This window comes from Saccopteryx bilineata, chromosome 10, assembly GCF_036850765.1.
Source record: "Saccopteryx bilineata isolate mSacBil1 chromosome 10, mSacBil1_pri_phased_curated, whole genome shotgun sequence".
NCBI classification, from domain to species: domain Eukaryota; kingdom Metazoa; phylum Chordata; class Mammalia; order Chiroptera; family Emballonuridae; genus Saccopteryx; species Saccopteryx bilineata.
In genome coordinates, this window is record NC_089499.1 from 70,728,238 (window position 1) to 70,755,753 (window position 27,516).

General features: G+C 42.1%; 1 protein-coding gene across 1 annotated transcript in view; it reads left to right on the plus strand.

The window, feature by feature from the left end:
• Positions 1 to 27,516, plus strand: part of SUCLG2 (succinate-CoA ligase GDP-forming subunit beta) — a 330,134-nt gene that overhangs the window by 283,400 nt on the left and 19,218 nt on the right. The window contains exon 10 of the mRNA XM_066244600.1: positions 16,340 to 16,460. Coding sequence (XP_066100697.1) covers positions 16,340 to 16,460 — 121 coding nt within the window. The remainder of the gene's footprint in view (positions 1 to 16,339; positions 16,461 to 27,516) is intronic.

The window sequence follows — 27,516 nt, forward strand, 5'->3', positions numbered from 1 at the left end:
ATAAGAGAAAGTGCAGTAATCTGGGGCCAGCAGCTTGGGATCTGGTATCCCTAAACCAGAAGCTAGCAGAGAAGGTTACTTGACCAGTAGTGAAGGTTTCTAGAGATGATCAGACAGACCTTTGGTGGCGGGACACAGCCACTCAAGACAACCTCGCTGAGGGAGCTGGAGGAATATAAGCACCCTGACTTCCCTCTTCTGCGAAGGCCTCCCTGTTGCCATACGGGAAAGGAGCCCACGGGTGTAGCCCTTAGAGTCAGTCCAGGACCTAGAGGAGTGAGGTGGACAGGGCGGAGCCCAGGTGAAGAGGCACACAGATGATCTACAGCAGATAGGTTCCATTGACATCCCTTTGATTGTCTTGTTGAACATCTGTCTCGGGGGAACAGGATATTCCAGAATCCTTCGGTAACTCTAAGGTCCACAAAAGGTCAACCTTTTGTAAGATGGGGTGTGGCCAATCCATGATTTAGACTTTGAGGTAGAAAGAGTTTGGTTAAATTTCTTTTAGTAGGCTGTGGGAAGTGCTTTGCCAAGGTAGTTTTTAATGTGCTCCAGACATGGTCTTCTGACATTTGCTGAACAGCTAAATAAATAGATTAGATTTTTTCACAAGAAAGGCCAGACAGTGGTATCAGTAATTGTAGAATATTGTCTATAGCTGAGGATATATTTTGGTGGCGGTGACATCTGATGCTTCTAGTAGATGTCAGATAAATTCATTGAATTCCTCTCCTTATAGTAAATATTTCTGGGCAGCAGTCCTGTCCTGCCCAGGCATTTTAGAAGAGCCCTAATTCAAATGGGATATTTATCTTTATAATTACAGATGTTTTAATGGGTAACTTTTTTGGAGGCTTTTTAAAATTTTATGTTTTGCTTAATTTACCTGAATTTAAAATTTTGATGCTTGAGAATATTATTAAAGAATAATAATAATAAAAGAGGCATACAAGTCTCACTTAAGAAATGAGCTATTATTATGACTGCTAAGAAATATTTGGGTGGCAAACTGCCTTCCCAGCTCAACCGACATTGCTCTCAGACAGGATGCTCATTGTTCATAATGCAGTGTCTTTATTTTACTGGCAATGGGAGCTATATCGGTGCAGATTAAGAATATTTATTGACATTCTTTCTGAGTAGTATTTCGTCTAATCGTCTCAGACTATGTCATCGTGGTGAATGTGAATATGTATACTCTATATTAGTTACAGAGTTAATACAGAGAGCACCCATAAAATTGGCAACTTGGTGAAGGACCCATTAATTAATCTATAAATAGGATAGTTATTCATCTATTGCTACAACATTATCATCTCCACAGGGTAACTGTTTCTATAGGAAAGGAAAGAAATGGGTTGGAATTTAAAATGCTGGGCGTGAGGTTTAGGGTTGAAGGTGATTTTACTGATAAACAAAGGGCTAAATTTTAAGGAATGAATTGGAAGTTTGTTCTTAGAAAGAAATTGAGTAATAAACTGATTTTCACAAATATGCCAGTGAGATGTTATGAAAAGAAGCATGTATGTGTTTTAAAAATTATTTTATTTAAGACAATTTTAATATAAACTTTAATGTATAATAAATCACTTAAAACTTATTGAGATCTTAGCTGGAAGGTTGTATCTTTACATTTCCCCATTAGATATTTATCCATTAGTTTTGATAAGAATTTTGTCAACCCTTTGTTTTCCCTGAAAACAAATTGATCAAATAGGCTTATTTGAACAGATGTAGGTAGCATCCTAGAATCACTATGTGCTGGTTGCATCTTATATTACACTTGCTATTTAGAGAAACAGTAGGTTTTGCTATTAACTAAATTTATCTTCATTTCTCTGTGGTGTGAAGTGTGAGTCTGTGCTGTCCTAAGTTTTGGCTCTGTTTGCTTAGTGATTTTTTTTAATTGATGTCAGTCATGAAGAAAGACAAAGAAATCACCCATAAAAGCATTTTCTTTCCTTTCCTATAGAAACAGTTACCCTGTGGAGATGATAATGTTGTAGCAATAGATGAATAACTATCCTATTTATAGATTAATTAATGGGTCCTTCACCAAGTTGCCAATTTTATGGGTGCTCTCTGTATTAACTCTGTAACTAATATAGAGTATACATATTCACATTCACCATGATGACATAGTCTGAGACGATTAGACGAAATACTACTCAGAAAGAATGTCAATAAATATTCTTAATCTGCACCGATATAGCTCCCATTGCCAGTAAAATAAAGACACTGCATTATGAACAATGAGCATCCTGTCTGAGAGCAATGTCGGTTGAGCTGGGAAGGCAGTTTGCCACCCAAATATTTCTTAGCAGTCATAATAATAGCTCATTTCTTAAGTGAGACTTGTATGCCTCTTTTATTATTATTATTATTTAATATTTTGATGCTTCCTGGTGAAAGGGTAAGGCCAAAAGAATCTTCTTTTTTAAAAAGTTATTTTTGTTTCAAATGGCTCTTTGGCCAAATAACATATCACAGTGTTTTTGCAAGAACAATTTTAAACACATGGCACCCAAAAGTATCTTGCATTTTGCTATTTTAAATGTCCAAGTGGTTTTTGTAATTCTGGCAATGGTTCTGACTCTCCATTCAGAAAGTCATGAGAAATGTCTCTGTAAAAGAAAAAAAACACACGTCTATGCTGTTCCCTCAAATCTCTGTGTTCTTTGACCTTCCTACCTCATCTTTTGTGCCTGCTTATATTGCCAACCAGTATTTGCATCTTCAGATTTCTCCTCCTGAAACCCTGTTAAAGCTGACATAAGCACTGCTATGTGTTTGCAGATAACTGGGGAAACATTTGTATAGTGGCCTGGGACTGGATGAGCACTCAAGGTAGTTGTTCTTGACTATAAACGCCTTTCAGTTTTGCAAATACTTATAAATATGACTCAGATAGTGAAGTCATTGGCATCTTCAGGGAAAAGGCCCCAGATCCCTTGCCACATAACTGCCCGCACACCAGCTCCTGAGTACATCTCTTGCCAGCTTTCTGAGGATCAGACTTCTAGCCCTTTGACTCTTGCAGAAAATGAGGTGTTGTAAGTTAGAACACAGATTGTCAGCTAAAGCTTGCATGAGCTAGAATTCACTCAGTTTGACCAGATGATTTTTTCATGAAGCATTACATAGGTCTTACCACTTCACAGAACATACTTTAGAAAGCTTCAAGTTAAGAAAACAGACACTCATCTTTGGAGGAAGAATGGCTTTATATGATAGTTAATATGGTGCAATATTCATAGTATTTTTTTTTTTTTTTTGGAAGAGACAGAGTCAGAGAGAGGGACAGATAGGGACAGACAGACAGGAAGGGAGAGATGAGAAATGTCAATTCTTCATTGTGGCTCCTTAGTTGTTCATTGATTTCTCATATGTGCCTTGACTGTGGGGCTACAGCAGACCAAGTAACCCCTTGCTCAAGCCAGTGACCTTGGGCTCAAGCTGGTGAGCCTTGCTCAAACCAGATGAGCCTGCACTCAAGCTGGCGGCCTCAGGGTCTCAAACCTGGGTCTTCCACATCCCAGTTCAACGCTCTATCCACTGCGCCACCGCCTGGTCAGGCTAACTTCTTAAACCAGTGTATGTAATAGAAGATGCCTTGGCTCTATCTGCTACTGGGAAGTCATATTCATATTTTTTGGTTTTCATATACTTATACATACATAACTAATGAGATTGTACGAATCATGCTGGCTGTGAGCTCTGTTTACTTACTGTCTGATATTTTCTTTATAAAATTCATTAAGGGGTGGGGGGCGATGTTGACAGTTCTGTTTTCAAAATTTGTTATGTGACTTCAGAATTAGGGAGTCAGATATGTAACACACGTGATTTGACTATTTCCCACTGTCGTGTCAGGCATTCCCAGTCAGTCACAGTCTCTCCCTCTGAACCCAGAGGTGGAGCATTGTCCTCAACACAGTGCCTCCAGCAGCCACGCATTCAGTTACCACACCTTCCAGACACTCTAGTATTGCTTGGTATTTAAAATTGGTATCAATGATGGTGTCTAAAATGGCGTTAAGTCTTCATTAGAGTTTTGCTTGTCTTGTTTAGGAATAGTAACAGTGGCAGAGGAATACATTTCTGCATGTCAGAATGGGCAAAGGGGGCTTATTCACCCCCAGAGAATGGTCTTGTAGGACATCTGTCTCAGTTCAGTATAGACTCTGCGTTTTGACGGCTGGGACCTACTCGTGTGCCAGCATCCCCACTCCACAATCCTATCTAAATTCGGCATTGCAAACCATGAGCTCTGGACAACTTTCATCCATAAAAAGGGAACATTGGATTGTGAAGAATCAAAATCCACCTGTCTAATAAAACTGTAAAAGGTATCTTATTTCTGATCCATGTTAATTGAGCAGTGAGATCTGGAAGCAAAAAATACTTGGGCATCAGAATAGGACTCAGGAGTGTACCCCTGAAGCTTAGAAATAGGACCCAAAATAGAGCCGGGCTCTTGACTCACCATGGAAGGCACTGGTTATAGAGAGACAGCCAGAGGGAGTAGAGGGAGCATGGACTTGGAAGTAGGACTGACTTGGTCTAAATCCTGGTTCCGCAAGCTTTGTGCCCTTGAACAAGTTAGTGAAGCTCTTTGAGTCTTCATTTACTTGCCAGGGAAGGTTGTAGTACAAAATTCCCAGCACAAGGAAAATTAACACTCACTAATTATTAATCCTCCATACCATTTTACTTATTCTAGTGAGCAGAAAATTGCAGGATATCAGTGGGGTGAAAAATTCAGGAAGGAGAGAATAGACAGGTCAAAGACAAATTAGAAGCACTTTGCTTGTTCCCCCTGCCTGTTTTCAGAGGTCAGGCTCAGTGGAAATTTGGCGCTCTGTCCAAATGTTCATTCATCAGATGCCATTTCTGTGCTGTCAGTATGGCAAAGCTGGAATGAAATGATTGGGTTTATTTTGACTGAATAATTAAAATTTTTTAAATGTTATTTGGTGTTAAAGGGTGATGTTTATGATACTTCCTTTTGTTTTGTTTTGTGTGTATGTGTGTGTGTTTTCTTTTTTAATTGAATTTATTGGGATGACATTTAATAAAATTACACAGGTTTCAGGTGCACCTATAATCCATCTTCTATCTATACATTGCTCTGTGCTCATCACCCCACATGAAGCCTCCCTCCGTCACCATTTACCCCCCCCCCTAGCCCTCCTCCCCCTCGCCCTCCCCCCGCCTCTCTCTCACAATCAACATGCTATTGTCTGGGTCCAAGAATTTCCCTTTTTCTACTTTGCTTCATCACTTCCCTCTACTTCCTTTGATTCTGAGATTTTAAGGCTTGATTGTGAACTCAGGAAAAGTATAATATTTTTTCCTTGAAGGAAATTAAAAGGGCAGAGTAGGGAGGTGTTTTTCAAAAATTATTATTTTTCTCATGTTATTTGTAGCTATTTGTGAAGTACTTCATTTGCTTTAACCCAAGGATCCTAGTACTTGAATTCGTACAAAAGAAAATAATTTCAAACTTCCAGAAGAAACCAAAGGTAGAAAAGCAAACTGGAACAGCATAGCTCACCCAGATTTCAGCAGAAGGCAAGTCAGGTCCCAGCTGAACTGATCTGCTGGCTTGTTTGTTAGGTTACAACAAAGCCGAATATTCAATATCTCACCTGAATCACGTCCTTATTGACTGAATCCATTTAGACTCCCCTCTAATTTAGCTGAGTATTTTTAGTAAAGACAGGCATACAAACATCAATTATCCAAGCTGCATCTAATTTTCTTCACCATTTATTTTCTTCTGTTGGTTGCCGATGGATTAGAAGACATGATTAGAATGCAGCAGGAAAATTAAAACACCAAAAATGAGAAAAACAGTTCCAAAAAGCATACGCTTAAACAAGGAGAACAACATTCAGAATTAAAATCACTCATGATTTTAAAAAGTCTTTATCTTGCTGAGTATAAACATGTTTGCTTGATTTTTTTATCAGCCATTCCTACTACAATAGGATTAAATTCCCATGCTGAATTGGGATAAGCAGAGACAAACCCAATAGTTTTCATTTACTGTGCTTCATGTGCGTGCTACAGTGTATTTTAAATGCAGAACAGTACTTACCATTAGCAATAACTGTTGCAGAATGGCTGGCTTATTGCTGAAGTCTTTCAGTGTGCTCCCTTCCACCCAATGTTAGGGAGTGAAGGAGAATAGAGTGAAGCCTTTCAAGTCATTATGAAGTGTTAAAGATACATTAACAAGTGTTAAAGATACAGGTTTTGTTTCCAAGGAATGACATTAAAATTGGCACGGACGTATTTAATCAGCCTTCATTACAGACTGGGTACCTTCCTGTCAGTGATGGCAAGAAAATGGCTGAACAAAGGCAAAGAACTTAGAACCTGAAAGTGCTATCAAAGAAATATTAATGTTGCAAAGTGGCGGAGGTGCTGGTGCAATGAATTTGAGGGTAAGCATGAACCACATTCTGTCAGTGTCAGGCATTGGCAAGTTACGGCCTATGGGCCAAATCTGGCCCACCACTTGTTTTTGTAAATCAAGTTCTGCTGGAACCCAGACAGACTTATTCATTTACACACTGTGACTGCTCTGATGCTACAGAGCAGAGGCTAGTATTGTGACAGAGACTGGCTCATAATGCTAAAGTATTTACTGACTCTTCCTTAACAGAGAGGCTGCCCACCCCAGTGTTGTCTGGCAGCCCTAAGACTGCACCGCTCCGGGACGTCCTGCATGTGGCATGCGGAGACAGACCTCGGTTTGCACTGTGGCTGCTTGAGAGCTGGGAAGCCCTACACTCTCTGAGCCTTGGTCTGTCCACAAAATGGAGGTTATAAAACCTGTCCTACAGACTTGATGTCAATACATTGTGAACATGCAATAAATGTCATTCCCTTCCTGGCCTCCCTCAAGTCTTTGTAGGTTTCTTCAATCCAAAGGCTTCTCAGACCCCTCTCCTGGCTGAGAGCCAGCTTGTATAAGACTCTGCATGATACGGCCCCTCCTGGGGTGTGCTGTCTCATTTTCCACCCCGCCCTTCTCAAGCACAGGCTCCTGCTATTCTGGATTCTGTTCAGTTTCTCAACTGCACCAAGTTCTTTTCTGCCCCAGACCTTTGCGTGTGGTATCTTCTTGTCTCAAGGATCTCACTCTTTGTTCTTCTGTCAATCTAGTTGGCCTCTTCCTGACTGTCCTTTCAGTTCTAGTTTAAGTGTCACTCCCTACAAAAGGCCCTTCCAAACCAACCAGTGTAACATGGATCCTGTCCTATGATCTGAGTTCCAGTGTTTCCCTACCTTTCATAACTATTATCACAGTTTGCAATTTTACAAATTCTATGCAATTTTTCAAATGTTCTATGAACATTTGTGTCTATTTCCTAAAAATCTTTCTTGCCAGCTTAGCTACTGACCACACACATGGTTAAAAAGTACCTAGCACAGAATGGGCCCTCAAGACTATGTTTTTCATAAAGTACTCACTCTTTTTGAGCAATCTAGCAATATTTGCATTTCATAATAGAGTCCAGATAATGTTGAAGAAAAAGAACTGAATGTTTGATCCTGACAATAGACTATATGATTTGATGCAAGGTGTTTTTGACCTCTCTGAGCCTCAGTTTTCTCATCTGTAAAATGGGATAGGACAGGTAATACGCCACTTGTTTGTGACAGTGCTGTGGTAATGAATGAGAAAACATTAAGCACAGTACGTATTACACGTTGTCACTAGGTCTGAATGACATTTGACAATAGACGAAGCTATAGCCCTATTGATTCTCCAGATCTTCTCTCAGTTTCCTTATCTGTAAAATAGGGATAATACTGTTTTATGTATTAAACCTGACAATACATAAAAAATACTAGAATACCGCCTACTACCTGCCAAATGTCTAGTAAACGTTAGCTGGGATTGTATGTGTGATTATTATTGATTAAAATATTTTCTCAGAGATTTATGGACACTTTTTACAGAAAGGTATATACATGTTCAAACAAAATTTTGTAAATAATTCAAAGCATTCGCAATTCCCCTGTAGCATATCTCCTACCCTATTTGCATATGCTGTATCTTATCCTTTGCCATTTTCTGCATTTGAGGCCAAATTCTTAGATTACTCATGGGACTTAGCTAAAATTACATTTTTTTAAAATGTGCATTTAAATTTATCTGACTAGGGTTTTCTAATGCTCATCAGATATTGAAAATGATTGTGTTCCCCAAAAAAGATTTTAGTCATGATTTTTATCAGTTTGTTTATTTGAGATTGAGAGGACTTTGCTAAATATCAGTCAGTTGTTGCTTTTCTTTTTCTGAATTCCATTCTTCAACTGTGGATTGAAATCAGCAGCAGGAGTGCATAGGGTGCAAAGCCGAGCACGCACACACCGACAGGAACACCTGCTCTCGTGCTGCGCTCCACTGCCCCGCCGTCCGCAGCTGCCGCCCAGCCGGCCTGGGGCTGGGGCGTGCGCAGGGTGCCTGGCGCCCAGCCGGCCTGGGGCTGGGGCGTGCGCAGGGTGCCTGGCGCCCAGCAGGCCTGGGGCTGGGGCGTGCGCAGGGTGCCTGGCGCCCAGCCGGCCTGGGGCTGGGGCGTGCGCAGGGTGCCTGGCGCCCAGCAGGCCTGGGGCTGAGGTGTGCACAGGGGTGCCTGGCACCCAACCGGTCTTCTAGGTGATCTTCACTTTTGAGAAACAAGTAGCAGCCGTTGTGCTTCTCACCCCTGACTTTGGAGGAGCTCTGTTCCCAAAGCACTCGGATCTTCCGGGGTTTCTGGGGACTCAAATCAACCAGCACAGACTTTGTCTTAACATTCTCTTCATCAAGAAAAAAAAAAAGACTATTAAAATTGCTATTGATGTTGCCATGGAATGGCCATGAGTGGTTGTGATCATGAGTGGACTGAGAGGCAGACACACATGGAAATCTGACATGCTTTGTAAATGCTAAATAATGATGATGATGTCACAGTGCTTTCATTTTCAAACTGTCTTAATTTCATTCTCAGTTTGAGATTGCAGATTACAGTAGTTAATTATAGAAATGGGCCAAGAGCCGAGCCTTAAATCAGACTTCCATTAAAGTGCAGGCTGCAGCAAATGACTTTATGGTGGGAGAGAATGGCATCATGTCTGGAAGACACGGTCTGCCCACCCCCTGCTGGTGATTTCCTCTGATGCTTGGTGCACATTCTTCCTGAGTAGCCCTCTTCCCTGAGTTAAGCAGCCTGTGCACCTGTGTCTTGTGGCTCTTCTTGTAAAAATCCCAGCTGCTTTGTTGGTCTCACTCAAACTCTTCTCTCTCCCTTTCTCTCTGCTTCTCTCTCCGCACATCACTGCTTTTCTTTCTTGCTCTCACTATCTCATGCTCCTACCACCCACGCATGACCCTCCCTATGTGCCTGTTCACTCACACACTCTTCTCTCTGTCCCTTGCTCCCTCCTGTCACTCCTTCTCTGCCCTCCAAGGGAGGCTCCTTTCAAGGTTTGCCTTTACCCAGCTGGATAAAGAAGGAATAAGCGAAAGAACCAAGTCCCTGGCCCCAGCCCTGCCACTCTCCCTGGCTGCACCATCCCAGGACTACTACCCATCAGCCTGTAGGTGCTGAATAAACCAGGTTGGGCAGCCCTGCCTTCATCCTGGCTGTTCTTTTTCACCTGTGTTCCTGCTCTGCCCTTCCCTTTGTTTCCTGCAGCATCACCTGTCCAGGAAGCCTCTCCTGTGCCAGCAGCTTGCACTGCGAACCCTGCCCTGATCACTCTCTGTGAGACATCTTTAGACCCAGGATCTAACTGTCAGTTTCCTGGTCTGGCTCTCAAACTCATCTTTGCATTCTTTGAGGACAGCCATGATACATTTACTCATCTCCTTATCCCAAATATAACTCTGTGCCTGGCACAAGGGCAATGCCAGTAAGTGTCTACTGAAATTAATTTAATTCATTCACTCTTAAAACTGTCACTTATTAAATGAGTATGATGTGTCATGGTTTGTGCTAACTGTTTATGGAAATACTACATAGTCCTGTTGTAGGGGGGCACAAAGGTGACCCACACAGGAGTGCTCATCTTGGGGTGCAGAGTAAGAAGTGAATCAACTACACTGGAGAATAACAGTCCATTTCTCAGCAAGCCCATTATTCCTCCATTGTTTTTTCTTCGGTTCAGCACCAGTTGAAGTGGTTGTCGCAGGAAGAGTATCTGTTTTTAATGTCAAATGCTCATTAAACACATGAGATGCTAACATGTAAGAGACTCGTGGGAACTGATCCCACCTGAGGCAACAGCAGATCCACAGCTCGTATTTGACATTTCTTGCAGGACACACACCCACTGAGTAGATTGAATCACAGAGCCATGGGCATTGTGTCACTTTGCCCCTTTCTCTTGCCTCTGTGGATGAATTCCTGTAAGTCTGTTGTATGTGATACAACTACTTCATACAGCAATCGTACTCTTTTAGGTGAACTAATAGAACGAGGCACTCTTAAGTCGATGAGATAGGACGATCTCACTGCAAGGCTGTTGACAGCTGAGCTCAGCCTTCCATACCACGCAGGTGGAACATGGTAGAGGTGTGAGTGTGCCAACATGTGTTTCACTGGAAAGCCTGGTTCTACACAAATCTGAAGGAGCTTTGGCCATTCCTGGCTCCTGAGTTTCTCTCTTGGACCCCGTGGAATCAGCATTGCACTTGAGTGTTTTTTCTTTCATTGTTCTGGCAAGTTCCTCTCCATCCCACAGCTATTTGGAAACTACTGCTAAACCAAGCCTCAGTGCTAACAGCATTTAAAAATTACTATTAGAAAGCAAGCTTCTGCTTCTATTAGCCAGCCTGCTGTGAACGGTGATGGGAGATTTATTCTTTGGGAGTAGCCCAATCTGTAATTGGTCTGAAAAATATTGCTCATTTATTTTAAGTCATTACCTTTGTATTGAACATCAATAAGTTTGTTTTTCTATTATATTCCAATTCAACATAGCTACAGCCTACTGAAAAGTTTTTTTAACCTTTACTTGTTATCTAGGTAACCTGCCCACTTTCATCATGGCTTGTTGAAATAAATGCATGTACAGCTAGTACTCAACTTACGACCACGATTGGTTCTGACAGACCGGTTGTAACACGATTTGGTCATAAGTTGAGTAGGCTATATGTACAGTACTGTGAAATGATGTTATAAAAATCTTTAAGTCATTTTATCATAATTTTCTTTCATTATTGTTATATATCATAATCTTCTTCATTTTAAGCCATTTATATCATCTCTACACCATTTTGTTTCTTATTTTTACATTCATCAGGTTTAAGTAAAACACTGCATTACCAGTACAACTGGTTTAATATTTGCAAAACATACAAAATTACAAAATACAGGTGCATACAAAAATACAAAATACAGGTGTAAAAAATACCATAGGAAACATTTTTCCCAATTGCAAAACATATCAAAATATATAAACATGTACGAAACATTTTACTGGCCAGCACTGTCGTACGCCCAGCTGGGCAATGCTTGTGCTGCCAGACGCAGAGCAGTCGTGGCTAGCGATTGTGGTCATAAAGTCGAATGGTCGTAAGTTGCATAGGTCATAAGTTGATCAATATTTGTATAGTGTAGTCACTATGGAAAACAGTATAGAGACTCTTCAAAAACTTAAATATAGAGCTGCTGTACCACTCGGCAATTCCACTTCTGGGTATTTATCCAAAGAAAGCAAAAGCACTGATTCAAGATATTTGCATGCCTGTGTTGATTACCGCATGATTTCAATAGCAAAGATATGAACACGTCCCACGTCTCCACATGAATGGGTAAAGAAGCAGTGCATATATGCAGGGGAATATTATTCAGAAATGAAAAGAGTGAAATCCATCTGCAACAACATGAATAGATTTAGACAGTATTATACTAAGTAAAATAAGTCAGAGAAGAACAATTATTGTATTATTTCACTTAAATGTGGAATCTGTAAACAGCAACAACAAATGAATAAACAAAACAAAATAGATACAGGGAACAAGCTGCTGGTTATCAAAGGGGAGAAGAGTGCGAGGATGGGAATTTAAAATGAAAGAAATAAATGCAGGTATAAATATTCATTAAGTAGTTTGTAGGCATGTGTGAAGTATTTTACTCATATTATCTCATTAGTCCATTCAACAATTTTATGGATGAGGTACTATCATTCCCACTGTGTAGATGAAGGAACTGTGTTCAAGACAAGGCATTGCCTAAGGTATGTTGTACCTAGGTCTCAGCTCTGACAGCAGGCATAACGGAAGAATCAATAGGCTATCTGGATAGCTGACTTTGAGCTTCACCACAGCTACATGTTAGCTTTGTTGACCTTGTGACATCATGTGAATTTCCTGAGTGGCTTTATCAGTTTCAAAGGGCTAATCCTCCGTATACTTTCTGAATAGCTTTCTGGCAAGGATCAATATTAAAAATGAAGGTTCACATAATGACATTTTCTAAAACAGTTAAGTGCTGAACAAATGTAAGGCACTCTTTTCTTATATGCTTTGTGCAGTTAATTTAGCATATTGGAGATTTAAAACTGGCATGCAGCACATTCATATATTCTCTGCAATTAGTGTAGCATAATTTCATTGTGATTCCATTGTTGGAATTTTGATGCCTCCAGCTTGATGAATAGCCATTTTTCTGTCGGTGTTATCAATTAATCTTGGTAATGAATTCTCTTCATTATCTTGTTCTTCATGTTAATTACACAGGACTTTCTTATACCTATTTATCAAGTAAGGACAAGTACATTTTTTTTTTTTTTGCCCACATGCCTTTGAATAGGGAATATGCACAAACAGGTTAACATAATGGGTTTAAATTTACATTTGTGAAAATTTTCAGTCAGTGGCTTGACTTTCCTTACATCTTTTTTTATGGTATGAGCTTGTATCTCTTTATTTGGGGGTTCTGTATCTTTTTTATCAAAAAGGTTGTGGCCTTGGACAGTTTTCTCAGTGGTAAAATGTTGGACCAGCTGGGCATGTGGATTTTCCAGGTTCCTTTCCTGGTCAGGGCACACAAGAGAAGTGACCACACCTCCCCTTTCTTTCTCTCTCTCTCTCTCTCCCCTCTCCTCTCCTCCCTGCCCCCACAGCGATGGCTTGATTTTTTATAGCGAGTTGGCCCCTAGGGCTGAGGATGACTCCCTGGACCCTCTGTCTCGGGTACTAAAAATAGCTCTGTTGCTGAGCAATGGCCCAAGATGGGCAGAGCAATCCTTCCCGGTAGGGAGCTCTCTGGGTGGGTACTGGTTAAGGCACCTGCGGGAGTCTGTCTCTCTGAGAGTCCTCCTCTCACTTAAAAAAAAAAAACTATCTTTGACTTTTAAGAGAATACTTCTAGGATATCAAAATGGTATTAAGAACAGAAAAGTTTCTATATTTGCCTATTAATATGAAACAACAAATAAGTTTCCAGTTTTTAAATATTACATGAGACACGATGACAGATAAATGTAAGTATAAACCATGGAGAGAAAAAACATTAGTGCATGACATTTTAAATGACATCACTCACAAAAGAACAGTTCCAGACAAGCATATAAGAAAAAGCAGAAGATACTGTTCACAAAAATTAGGGATGTTTTAAAGTGAATATGAAGTGATAAAAAGAATCATTTGATTTTTTTATTAAACAAGAACATCAGAAAAGCAAATGACAAGTCAAAGACAGTTTGGTTATGCAAATGAGATGCAAAACCAATTTTTATTTTATTGGTAAAAATGCCCTATACAAAAGGCTGAAAGTACTGGAGTATCTGCACATTCCCTGATCTTGAAAGTGCACATCCTGCAATTCCCCAGCCCTTGCAATGCCCTGCAACACGATTTGCCTGAATGTGGAGCCTGGAGAGCCACAGGATGTCTTTTTTTTTTTTTTTTTTGTATTTTTCTGAAGCTGGAAACAGGGAGAGACAGTCAGACAGACTCCCACATGCACCCGACCAGGATCCACCCGGCACGCGCACCAGGGGGTGATGCTCTGCCCACCAGGGGGCGATGCTCTGCCCCTCCAGGGCGTCGCTCTGCTGCGACCAGAGCCACTCTAGCGCCTGGGGCAGAGGCCAAGGAGCCATCCCCAGCGCCCGGGCCATCTTTGCTCCAGTGGAGCCTTGGCTGCGGGAGGGGAAGAGAGAGAGGAAGGAGGGGGTGGGGGTGGAGAAGCGAATGGGCACTTCTCCTATGTGCCCTGGCCGGGAATCAAACCCGGGTCCCCCGCACGCCAGGCTGACGCTCTACCGCTGAGCCAACCGGCCAGGGCCACACAGGATGTCTTGAACCTGGTCAAACAAAGATGGCAGTGGCAACAGCGCTTGGAACATCCCAAAGCGTGACTAGCAGACTGGAATTGCTTTCAAGAGACTGGCATTGTACAAAGAAGACAAGGGCAGGTTCGCTCATCTGCCACAACAACAAGAAATGACTGCTACTTATTGGCAAGAAGAAACAGGCTCAGCAATGCAACAGAGCTGCAAGGACAGTTTCTTGCTGCCTCTAGACCCAGTCCATACAAAACTGGATATGCACCCAGACCATACAAACTGGCTCCATCGTGTTGGACTGCATGCCTGACGACCAATGGTATGCATTCCATTATCTGCTGAGCACCGTAGAACCCATAGAAGGTGGGCTGATGAGCATTGTCATTGGACCCATGATGAGTGGTCAACTGTCCTCTTCTCTGATGAGTCACGGTTCAGTCTGCAGCCTGACAATCATCGTGTCTTGATCTGTCATGAACAAGGAACACAGGAGAATCTACGTTTCACACGAGAAATGGAATCCTTTGGTGGTGCCATCATGATGTGGGATGACATCAGCATTGGTGGTCATACCGACCTCCACATCATCAGAAATGGATCACTGACTCCTGTCAGATATCAAGATGAGGTCCTGCACCCTATAGTGATACCTTATGCTGGAGCAGCTGGAAACAACCTTCTTTTCATGGACGATAATGCAAGGCCCCACCGTGCACATCTCGTCATCAACATGCTTCAGGAGGCAGGAATCGAACGCATGGACTGGCCTTCATGTTCTCCAGACCTGAATCCCATTGAACAGGCTTGGGATGCACTGGGAAGACGTCTGGCAAACCGTCCAGTGCCTCCCACACACTTCTTGAGCTGGAAGTTGTCCTGGAGCAAGAGTGGCAGAGGATCCCACAAGAACTGCTGGACAGTCTGATCCTGTCCATGTCCCATCGCTGTCAGTGTGGTTTGGCAGTCTTGGGTGACCATACACCCTGCTGAACAGTCAATGTGTGGCGCTCGCATCCAGTTTGACATGCTTCTGTGACACCAATATGTCACTTGCTACTCAATCATGATAATTGAGTTTGCATGTAATATGCATAATCAAACAACTTTCTTTGACTTGCTTGTTTTTCTGATGTTTTTGTTTAATTTAAAAAATCAAATGCTTTTTTTTTATTGCCTCATATTCACTTTGAAATATCCCCTAATTTTTTTGAGTAATATTATATAATAAATGGGCAGTGATTGGATTCATTTTGAGTTAAAAGAAGTGATGGGATAATATAAGTTAATGTGGTAATGTTATATTGATATTTATTAATTCAGTAATAAATTTTAACTTAATATTTTGTAGGCCTTTTGTTTTATATGTTCTGGGTTAAAAGAGAGTCTTTTTCTACCATATTTCCCCGTGTATAAGACCCATCTTAATTTTTGGACCCGAATTTTGAAAAAAAAAATGTATTACATAAAGTTTTTTTTTCTTTTTTTTTTAAAGATACATGTTTTTTTTTATTATTTTTTATTCATTTTAGAGAGGAGAGGGAGAGACAGAAAGAGAGAGAGAGGAAAGACAGAGAGAGAGAGAAGGGGGGAGGAGCTGGAAGCATCAACTCTCATATGTGCCTTGACCAGGCAAGCCCAGGGTTTCGAACTGGCGACCTCAGCATTTCCAGGTCGATGCTTTATCCACTGCGCCACCACAGGTCAGGCAACATAAAGTTATTGAACTCAAGTTTTATTCATCATAAAATTTATACAACTCCTCATCGCTGTCAAAACTCCCATCCATTAGCTTGTCCTCATCTGTGTCTGATGACAAATCCCTGTCTTTATATATTGTCTCGTCCTCAGTTCCATCTATGGCATTTGAAATTGCACAACCACTGTATAAGACGCACCCCATTGTTAGACCCTAAATTATTCAGAAAAGGGTGTGTCTTATACATGGGAAATATGGTAATTGTTTCTATTATTTAGCCAGTTGCTTTTCTGAGTGTTGGCTATCAGCATTTTGATGGGCACCTTTCTATTTTGATTTCAGGTTGAAGCCATCCTTGTCAATATTTTTGGTGGAATTGTCAACTGTGCTATCATTGCAAATGGGATCACCAAAGCCTGCCGGGAGCTGGAACTTAAAGTGCCCCTGGTGGTCCGGCTTGAGGGTGAGTTATGGGTGATTTGCCCGGTTCCATCATTTCTTCCCCAAGTGCAGGTGACCAGAGTGTGCTGCACTCACAAATTCCTAAGAAAACATAAGGAAACGCTGAGTGAAATAAGATTAATTGAATGGGGTATGGCAGTGATTCTGTGAGCATCTAACAGGCTAATACAGACTGTAGCTCTCCAAGAATGGCATATGTTATGAGTCTCCAGATTTTCCCAACTTATTCAAGAGTGGGGCCTTTTTATTATGAATCATTTCATGAGCTTGGTGTTTTGGAAGAAACACTGAGAAGTGCTGCTCCCAGAATTATTCATCCAGGAAGAACAATGGTTCCCAAAGCTTCTGGTCTTGGCACTCCTTGGGCCCAAGGAGCTCAGGTCTGTTTGGTTAGGGCTTTTGATGCTTACTAATGTAATAATTTGGTAAGAGGAACTTGTAAAATATTTTTAATAATTAAATTTGTATTTTTATACTTTAGTTTTTATTATTTCCTTTAAATATAAACATATATACTATACATTTGATGAAAAATAACTATCTTAGTCCTGGTCAGATAGCTCAGTTGTCTAGAGCGTTGTCCCAAAGTGCAGAGGTTGCTGGTTCAATCCCTGGTCAGGGCACATACAGGAACAGATCAATGTTCCTCTCTCTCTTCCCCGTTCCCTCCCTCCCTCCTTCTCTCCCTCTCTTCCTCCCTTTCTAAAAGCAAAAACATAAACATAAAACAAAGAAGAATAACTATCTTAAACTTTTAATAGGGATAGCAGCATTGTTTTACATATCTGAAATCCTTTTAATATGTAGCTTTATATTTGCTTCTTCATTTTATCACTTGTAATATATTTTGGTTGAAGTAGATGAAGAAAATCTGGCCTCATATAGAGCTATATATTTGGAAAAGGTAGGAGTTTTTAATTGTTTCACGTAATTTGGACTATTCTTTGGTGCTGCATTAAATTCTATAAGTAATAGTTTATTAAAGATTTGTTTTAGCCTGACCAGGCGGTGGCACAATGGATAGAGCTTCGGACTGGGACGCGGAGGACCCAGGTTCAAAACCCCGAGGTCGCCAGCTTGAGCGTGGGCTCATGTTGTTTGAGCAAGGTTTACCAGCTTGAGCTCAAGGTCGCTGGCTTGAGCAAGGGGTCACTCTGTCTGCTGTAGCCCCAGTCAAGGCACATATGAGAAAGCAATCAATGAACAACTAAGGTACCGCAACAAAGAATTGCTGCTTCTCATCTTTCTCCCTCCCTTCCTGTCTGTCTGTCCCTCTGTCTCTCTCTCTGTCCATGTCTCTCTCTCTCTCTCTCTCTCTCTCTCTCACACACACACACACACAAGATTTGTTTTATGTGAAATCTGAAACTATTTCAATGAACTTTCTGCACCCCATTATATGAAAATCTATAGGTCTGTCTTGCACATTAAATGGATTTTACACATGCGTGATTTATAATAGCATGCATTGATCATGTGGAACAGTTTGGATTATTCAGATCTTCTAAATGTTGACACATTTCAATATACAGTATCAAAAAAATTCACATTTGTTAATATCACACCATTCTCATCAGAGAAGCTTCCAAGTACTGGGAAACTCTCAAGGTGATACAGGTTTTCTAGAACTCTGATTTTTCACTTAAATATACAAATTTTATCATCAGCCACAGAACAGTCGCTTTCCTGGAAGTGACAGACTCATTTCACCCATTTTTGAGAGAATCTGTCTGTCAGGTCACTGATTCTGGGACTCGGCAGAAAAGTAGGTGGTTTAGCTTCTAGAGTGGTCAATAGCCGCTTTTCCTCAGAACAGCCACTGGAGCTGAGTGTGCAGCGCTCTGCGTACTTCCCCCAGCCACACGGCAGTCGGAGAGACCTGCCCTGAACCCTGGGGGAGAGTATATCCAAGGAAAAATCTTTTATAGAAAATCACCTTTCTGGAAACGAATTAAAAATACGAATATTTCCTAAACAGAGAAATAAAAGGCAACTTAAAAAGTTATTTTAGGCCCTGGCCAGTTGGCTCGGTGGTAGAACATCGGCCTGGCATGTGGATGTCCCGGTTTCGATTCCCAGTCTGGGCACACAGGAGAATCACCCATCTGTTTCTCTACCCCTCTCCCTCTCACTTCTTTCTCTCTCTCTCTCTCTCTCTCTCTCTCTCTCTCACTTCTCTCTCTCTCTCTCTCACTTCTCTCTCTCTCTCTCACTTCTCTCTCACTCTCTCACTTCTCTCTCTCTCTCTCTCTCTCTCTCTCTCCTCCCCTCCTGCAGCCAAGGCTCTACTAGAGTAAGTTGGCCTAGGTGCTGAGGATAGCACCATGGCCTCCACCTCAGGCACTAAAAAAAAAAAAAAAAAAATGGCTCCCGTTGCAATGGAACAAGGCCCCAGATTGACAGAGCATCACCCCTCAGTGGGCTTGCTGGATGGATCCCAGTCAGGGTGCATGTGGAAGTCTGTCTCTTCCTACCCTTCTCTCACTGAATTAAAAAAAATGTTGATGTTCAACTGTTTTGAAGGTCAGAGTGATCAGTGAACCTTAGATGCTACAAGTCAGCTCTTGTGTTCTTTAACGAGAGCAGGTTTCCAGACTAGTGTCTGTCACTTGAAAATTACTCAAAGTGAGTGCATGCTGTGGTGCACCCATTCTGTTCTGTTCTGTAGTTCTACCTGTACCTGTGTTGTCAGCAGAGGTCCATAATTACTATCTTTCAGTAATTCCTGGAAAAGAAAGTTACCTCACTTTAATTTTCCCCTAAAAATTAAAAGGAGCAGTTCTCTTATTTTCACCTATTATTAGTATTTCAGGAGGAGGAAATGTACCTTGTCGTTTAACATATTTCTATCATGTATATCTGGATAATACACATGCTGAAAAATGCAAAATACCACATCCAAAATTATCTCCCTAATCATCTGTATTGGCTGTCTCTGAGGTCTGCCCGAGCTACTGGGAAGCTTTGACATTTCTAAGTTTGTTATACAATCTGACTTGCATCTTTTGAGTTAATGTACTTCCAAGGTATAGGCCTGTGGGTTTTTAATTAGTTTCCTGATGTAATAAATACTATATATGAGTGATGTCAGAGTAATGGTGGCATGAGATATCCTTTTGGTCTCTCCCCTTGAAGTTTCAACAATTTAAACAGCTATAATTTATCAAAGAATTCCCTGATCAATGCACAAGAAAACCTGAGGGATCCATGCATTGAAACATCTAAAGGTGAGCAAATGGGAATAAAAGGAGACAAGAAGGAGAAGGGCTCAGAAAAGCTGCAGCTACAGCTTATACTGGCACTCAGCCAAGAGAGAGAGAAGGAACCCAGTTGTGGCTGGCACTTCAGCTGGGAGGAGCAAAAGATTCGTTGGGCATTCCAGCAGAAGCAAGTAGTACATGCTGCAGCTGAGCTCAGAGAACTGGGAAGGACACATACGGGGACACAGCCACAATTGTTGGGAAGTTGGCATTTCAGGCAGAGAAACAAAGCACAGAGCCCTACCATCCCATAGCCTCCCAGAGCTCACCTCCCTTTACCCTTGGTGTCAGGTTGCAGAACACATCTGCAAACCCAAGAACTGGTACTACAGAATCATTTTTTTCCTTGAGCAAAGGGTGTACTCTGTGACTGGTCCCTGGGTAAGGGTGAAGGTAGTCCCTGCAGAGTTCTAAGATCCAAGATTACTGGAGGGACTAAACAACAGAAAAGCTGGCTGGTTCCCCCAGCCTACCCCACCCCCATGCATATGGCTACACTGACTGTGAAGGACAAAACTGGGATTTCATAGAGTTAAAAAAACTTGTGATTCAGTGCCACTTGCTGGAAAATAAGAAAAAGACATCTTTGTATTAATCTGCCAGAGAAGTGCCACTCATACATACATGCCTACCCAGAGAAGGAATCCTTTGAATACCATGAATAACCAAGGTAGCAAGGCAGCTCAGAAATAAAATGAAAAATGTCCAAAAAACAAACTTAAAGATATGGAAGTATGTAATATAAATGACAGAGAATTCAAGATTGCAGTTCTGAAAATACTCAACAAGCTGTGAGAAATTACAGGCTATTTAATATTCTCAAAAATCAAATCAGTAAACAAAATGAGTACTTTATCAAAGAGATTGAAACTTTAAAAGAGAACCAAATAGAAATTCCGGAGATGAAGAACTCAATAAAAGAGATCAAGAATGAACTAGAGAGCATAGGAAATAGAGCTGACCAGGTGGAGGAAAGAATTAATGATATCAATGGCCACTGGTACTAAGATAGAAGCAGATGCTATGGGACAACTTTGTTTAGGATTTTGGCATCTGTATTCATCAGGAATTTGGATATGTAGTTTTCTTTTTTTGTGTTACACTTGTCAGGTTTTGGTCTCAGGGTTATGCTGACCTCATAAAATGTGTTAGGAAGTATTGCCTCTTCAACTTTTGGGAGGACTTTGAGAAGAATAGGTATCAAATCTATGAATGTTTGGTACAATTCAGTAGTGTAGTCATTTGATCCTGGACTCTTATTTTTTAGGAGATTTTTGATGGTTGTTTCAATTTCCTCACTGTTCTATCAGTCTATTTAGATTTTCAGTTCTTCAAGATTCAGTCTAGGAAGGTTAAATATTTCTAGGAGCTTATCCATTCCTTATAGGTTACTGAATTTCGGTAGCTTTTGACATTTCTGGAGTCCTAGCTGGTATTATTTTCTTCCTCTTGTGAGAACTAGCATCTCGTGTTATAAATGTTCTTACATAGATACAGGCTCTCACACTCAGCACAGTTGTACCAAGGACATTCACATTATGTGATTTCTTGGAAGACAGAATTCCCATACACCAAGGTTAAGACTATCCCAAAATTGCATTAGTCCTGCATCATTATCAAGGGGAAGTTGAGAAATTCTGCTCTAACTCTACTTTTGGCAGTAATAGTTAACAAAATTCAGAAATTGGAGATGGTGTTATCCATAAATGCCCTATAAAAGGAACTAAATAAAAAGCAAGTGCATGCTCCATCCCAGGGAAATACCGACTTCTATTTAGTGTGTGTCCCTCAAGCTAAGTGCCAGCTGTAGCTCAGCCCACTTTCATTAGCATTCCCTTTTTCAAGCTTCCTCAGTACTGACTACTCTAATGAGTTAGCAAAAATATTACAAAAGGAGAACTTTCAAATTGAATATGGAAATAAGATTTGAATCATGAAAAAAGGAGGAGGAAATTTAGTAGAGGATCAGAAAAAGACATCAGATCTGTTCCGTACATGAGAGTTGGTGCTGGGACCTTAACAGTGACAGATTGAAACCCAGGACCAGAGGCTGTTGTGGAGAGTCATAGCTTTGCAGCAGTTTTTTATGGATGAAAGGACAGAGTGGGAGCATCCAGTTAGTAGCCAGCATCTGTGACTTTAGAATCTAAAACCCAGGCAGGCTTGTCATACAGAAGTAAAAGTGGAGTAGCAGAGCAAGAGCAGAGAGAGGGGAGCTGGGGTTTTACATTAATGGCCAGGAGAATGATGTCTTAGTTGATGGACTTGGGAAAGTCAAGAGTGGGGACTAGAGAACATGGGAGAGTATTACATTGGGGCATAGCCATCCTTAGTTTGAATAGTTTGAATAATGAAACTGTAATACCAAATGGAATGCATGTGGGGGCAGAGCTGTGGGAATACAGGGATGAGCCAGAGAGGTGTGATAGATGAGTGGACGTCACCCCCACTGAAGGCCCCAGGAAAGCACACTGAGAAGTAGCTGCATTGGACATTGTTGCCCAGCAGTATAGCTCAGGTAAAGTAAGAAACAATCAAAACCAAAGTTTGTCACAGAAAGTCTGGTTCTTGGTGCTTCCAAGGGCAAAAAGGTTCTAACTACGGGAAGCTTTAAGGAATTTCTCTTATACTCAATTTAAATTTTTCATTTGCTTTTGTCTCTGTTGGAACATAAATTCTGCTTCTTCCACAAATCTCTCCATTTAGTTCCTTTTTATCCAACCTTAGAGTATGATTTGGTTCCTTCTGTTTTTCTCAATAGAGCATCACTTCACTGCCTTTGGTGACAGAAAGACAAGGGGCAGGGACATGTTAGCTGAGGAGTTCTCAAAGATCTTGATCCACATTAGCATTAAAATTGGTTTGCATTTCCAGAACATACACCATTTTCTAGCTAGTGAAAGTGAGATGAGAAAGGGCTATCCATCACCCCAGCATCTGTGTTAAAGCCAAGTGACACATAAAAACTAAGTGTGGTAGAAAATTTTTACCAGAGTCTGAGTTACAATAATAAATAATTATTATTGCTAACATTTATTAACTGCTTTCTAAGTTTCAGACCCTCTGAAACATGACTAAGTCACAACAAATATGAGATTTTTAATAACCAAGATCGACACTTCAAAAGCCTGAGTATACATTTTATTAGTAGAACTATCTCTTTCTTATAAATGAAGATGATATCCTCTCTTGCTTGCTTTGTAGCCATTTGGAAAATCTAACGTCTTGTCATAAGTCTCACCAGTTTGTGGCCCAGATTTAAAGACTGTTGCCACACACAGTGTATTAGGAATGTCCTGGTGAGGAAGGTTTTAATCAATCAGGCTTGATTTAGTGGGATTTTGCAGACAAATCTTTGTTCTCAGTTATATAATAATTACAAGCTGTTCTACAGTGGATAAGGAAAGGATTACTCTCCCCTTTGAAAATGGTACCTTTATAATTACATGTATTTATTTGCCTTATGAGAATAGAACTCACCAGCTGAGACACAGAATTATTTTTATTTGAAAGACTCCTGGATAAATTGAACAACTACAGTTGGGGGGGGGGTGCTTACTAGCTTCTGTCTACAATTGTTTCTGTTATGAATAAATGCATAATCTGGAATGAGTTTTTTTTTTCTTTTTGAAATGTATACATACTTAGCACAAAAATTACCTAGATAGCCTGACCAAGTGGTGGCGCAGTGGATAGAGCGTCGGACTGGGATGCGGAAGGACCCAGGTTAGAGACCCCGAGGTCACCAGCTTGAGCGCGGGCTCATCTGGCTTGAGCGAAGAGCTCACCAGTTTAGACCCTAGGTCGCTGGCTCCAGCAGAGGGTTACTCGGTCTGCTGAAGGCCCACGGTCAAGGCACATGTGAGAAAGCAATCAATGAACAACTAAGAAGTCGCAGGCGCAACGAGAAACTGATGATTGATGCTTCTCATCTCTCTCCGTTCCTGTCTGTCTGTCCCTGTCTATCTCTGCCTCTGTAAAAAAACAAAAACAAAAAAAAGATTAAAAAAAAATTATCTGATGGTTAATTCAGGCCAACCCATGATACTCTGGAGAAATATGTAGACATTTATTGACAACTTTGTGTATTCAACGTGCCAATGTGTTGTAGCCGAAGCTTTGGATTTTGTGGGCAGCTTTACAGTTCTAGATCACAGAACTTTTCTTCAGAGAACTTTTCTTTTTTAGAGTTTATTTTTCCTTGTCATTGTTCTACTTAAATTTGCAGCAAACTCCTGTGTCTCAGATATGTCTGCAGAGGACGCGCTTTTCTCTCAGGTGCTTATTATGACAGCAAGGGAAGCTCAGAAAGAAATAATAACGAGCCTGGATCATTTGTAAACTGGATCCTATTTCTCTTAGCCAGTGTTGGTCAAATAAGTTTGTAAATATGATATATATATATATATATATATATATATATATATATATATATATATATTTGCTCGCTTATAGTTTGCATTGTGTGTGGGAGACAGGCTGTAAGCAGGCAGGGTTGTTATAGCCTAAGGCTTAGTCTTAAAACTAAGCCTTTCCCACCTTTTTAATACTAAGATCTTTTCAAAACTAAGCTTTTCCCCACACCCTTGACTGTTGCATGACGTGGGGTGGTGCACTCTCATGAGGAATCCCATTATGCCTCAGATAAGTGACTTTGTGTCAGAGACTTCCTTGTTTGTATATTGGATTAAAGGTTTTGATTTTTACACTATAAAATGGGACAGAGGAGCCCATGCTGGGGGAGAGCAGAGAAAGGCCACGTGGAGGAGAGGAGAAGCAGCCAAGGTGGCGGAGTGCTGAAGGAGAAGCCAGTTTGTGCAGAGAGAAGGAGATGGGGAACAGAGGTGAATAAGGCTAGTGAGGTAGAAACCTTTGATTCTAGGAAACTCAGGTGAGTCAGTGGCTTTAGGAGCCCTGAATGGAAGGGAAGTGTTTTATTTCTTGCCCGCCGGGTACAAGCTAGGATTAAAGCTAATGGCCCACCAGTTCTTGGCTCTGTTGTTTCATTACTGTCTGTCCGAATCCAATGTGAACCTGCATGGGCCAGGCAGCTGTGATGGTGGCCACGGCTACTGGCTTTACAGCCAGATCTTTTCAGTTTGTGTTTTTTACATAATACCAAAAGGTCTGTTTCAGCAATATACACATTTTGGTTTTCTTTTGCCAGATATCTTTAGAAACAAGAGCCCCCTTGGTCCCCTTCCTGATGCTATCAACCTCTCTAATGTTGGGACAGTGGATGTCTCTGAGCAGAAGCTCTGCCTTCTGCTTCTTCTGCTTTCCTGTCCCCTGCAGGCACCACCCTCTTCGTGGGCGCCGCTTTCTCCTTGCCCTCTGACATGCTAACATATTGGACTGCCCGCCAGGGGAATGCCAATCTAGTGTCCTTCATTGGTGGACACAGTAAAATCACTGCGTGCGTGATGCTTTGTTCTACTAAAGGGCAATGAACATCGCCTGTTGAAGTCCTGAGAGAGCCGGCGTCTCAGCTCCGTCTGCGCATGGCTTCAGTTCGGCCAGGGCGCTGGGCCAGGAGAGACAGTGTCCTCAGGCCTTAGGCTGTCATCTAATGGCAGCCTGGGCAGGTGGGCTCTGGCTAGCTAGCTTGAAGCTTTTTCTTTCGGAATGTTTGGGCCCTGGGTTCACAGCTTTCACTCGGGGTCTGCAGAGAATAGGGACCCTGCTAAGTGGGGTCCTGGCCCTGGGCTGAGTGAATGCAGGAGCCCTGCAGGCCCCAGGTGCCTGTGTGTGTTAGCACCCCGCCACCACTCGCCGCCCTGCGCAGGCTCTGTGCCTAGGCTTCATCCTCTCCTCCTTTGCCATCTCTGTGCCCTGTGAGGCGACATGGCCCTGGGCCCCCCCTGGACCCCGGCCCCTCCCAGCACACCTTAGTCTGTTCCCCACCATGCAGTCCTGTGTGGTTCCTGGAGGGGTCGGGCATCCCCTGTCAGGGTGACTCTCATTCTTCTTTCTGCCCCATCCCCCAATTCTCATTTTCGGCACCCCCACCTTGCTTTCTGCCTCATTGGTGCCCACAGACCTCTCTTCTTCCTCTCCCTCCCTTGCTCTCCACCACGGGTATGTCCTTACTGGCATTCGGAGTGAGGAAGCTCACTGGATTTCCCATCATGCTGACATCTGTCACCTCCCCTCCCTAGAATTACCAGCTTCTTCTCCCCATGTGCCCTCCCTAATATTAACTCAACATCACCAGATTAAACCAAACAAGAGGTAGGACACAATCATGTTCTGTCATCAAGCCTTAAATCCTCTCATTGTCTAAGTCAATAAATACTCCTGAATGTTTAAACTCTGCCACACTTGAACATTAGACCAAGCATCACAGGACCTAACCTAAAGTAATAGCTAGACTACTTAGAGCATCTTTACATCTAATACATTTCCAGACAAATTATTATATTTGGCACTTTGAGTTTTCATTTTACCCCTAGATCAGGGGTCAGGAACCTATGGCTCATGAGCCAGATGTGGCTCTTTTGATGGCTGCATCTGGCTCGCAGACACATCTTTAATAAAAAAGATAATAACATTAAAATTATAAAACATTCTCATGTATTACAATCCATTCATTTCCTACCGCTCTTGTTCATGGTTGTGGGTGGCTGGAGCCAATCACAGCTGTCCTCTGGGACAACACCAAATTTTTATTGAATAATGCGTAACGTACACGGGTTGTTGTATGGCTCTCATGGAATTACATTTTACAATATGTGGCGTTCATGGCTCTCTCAGCCAAAAAGTTTCCCGACCCCTGCTCTAGATAGTTCATTTGATTAACTGAAATTTATAGCATGTTGGACACCTGCTACCTTACACAAGAGGAGCGTCTAAAACACTGTGTGAAAGTCGTCCTGGGATGACAGGGCTAGGGCTTCTTTAAGGAAAATACTATGTACATCTTCTTTCTTTTCTGGGTGAAGGGGTGGTAGTGACCTGAGAGCCCCTGACCACCTTAATGAAAGACGGCTTATTGTCGGGCTTTAGTGGGATTGGGCCTGGGATCGCCCCTACTCTGACTCACACCCTCTTGTTCTTTCTTGGTGCCTCTACCTTCCACCTCTTGCAGAGGCCACTCTGGCCCCCGTGCGTTCCCTAGAAGGGCCTGAACCCACAGATCATAGCCTGTATGGCTTAGCTAATAACCAGCCCTCCTGTTGTCCACAGCCCATCCCAACAGGCCTGTTGTTAGGGACCCAACAGATTCTTCCCCATCTGGGCTTTGGTCCTGCCGAGAAATAAGGTAAAGGACTCAGGAAGCCAAAATATCACCTTCATCACTGATAAAGACATTGAAGGGTGCACTTTATTGTGTGTCATCAGCAAGCACTCTTACTTTAGGCAGCTCAACTCACCCAGGGATAGGAGCTTCTGGACCTGGATGGGCCTCCCCTCCCTCCCTCCAGGGAGAAGCTTGAGCAGTAGGAGAGGAGCCGGGCGATGTGAGCGGCCCACAGGAGAGAAGGGCAGAGGAAGGGGCCGGGCTGCGCCTCCCAGGTCTCCAGTCAGGGCTGTCACCACCACCGTGCAGCGTGGTGGAAACCAGGAGTGCTCTGCTGACAGCTGGCCCCTCTGTGTGCAAGGAAACGCCCTTCGAATCACAGGTCGTTAGTCTGCCTTCAGTGTGGACTGCCTCTGGGTCGGGTGTCAACCCCAGTCTAGGAAGTGGTCACGATGTCCAAAGCGAGAGTCTGAAGGTGTTCCCTGAGCAGATGCTGCGCATGGGGCACTTTAGTCGGGAGGCGTTCTAGAGCTGGCAGGTGAGGGGACTGGCACCTG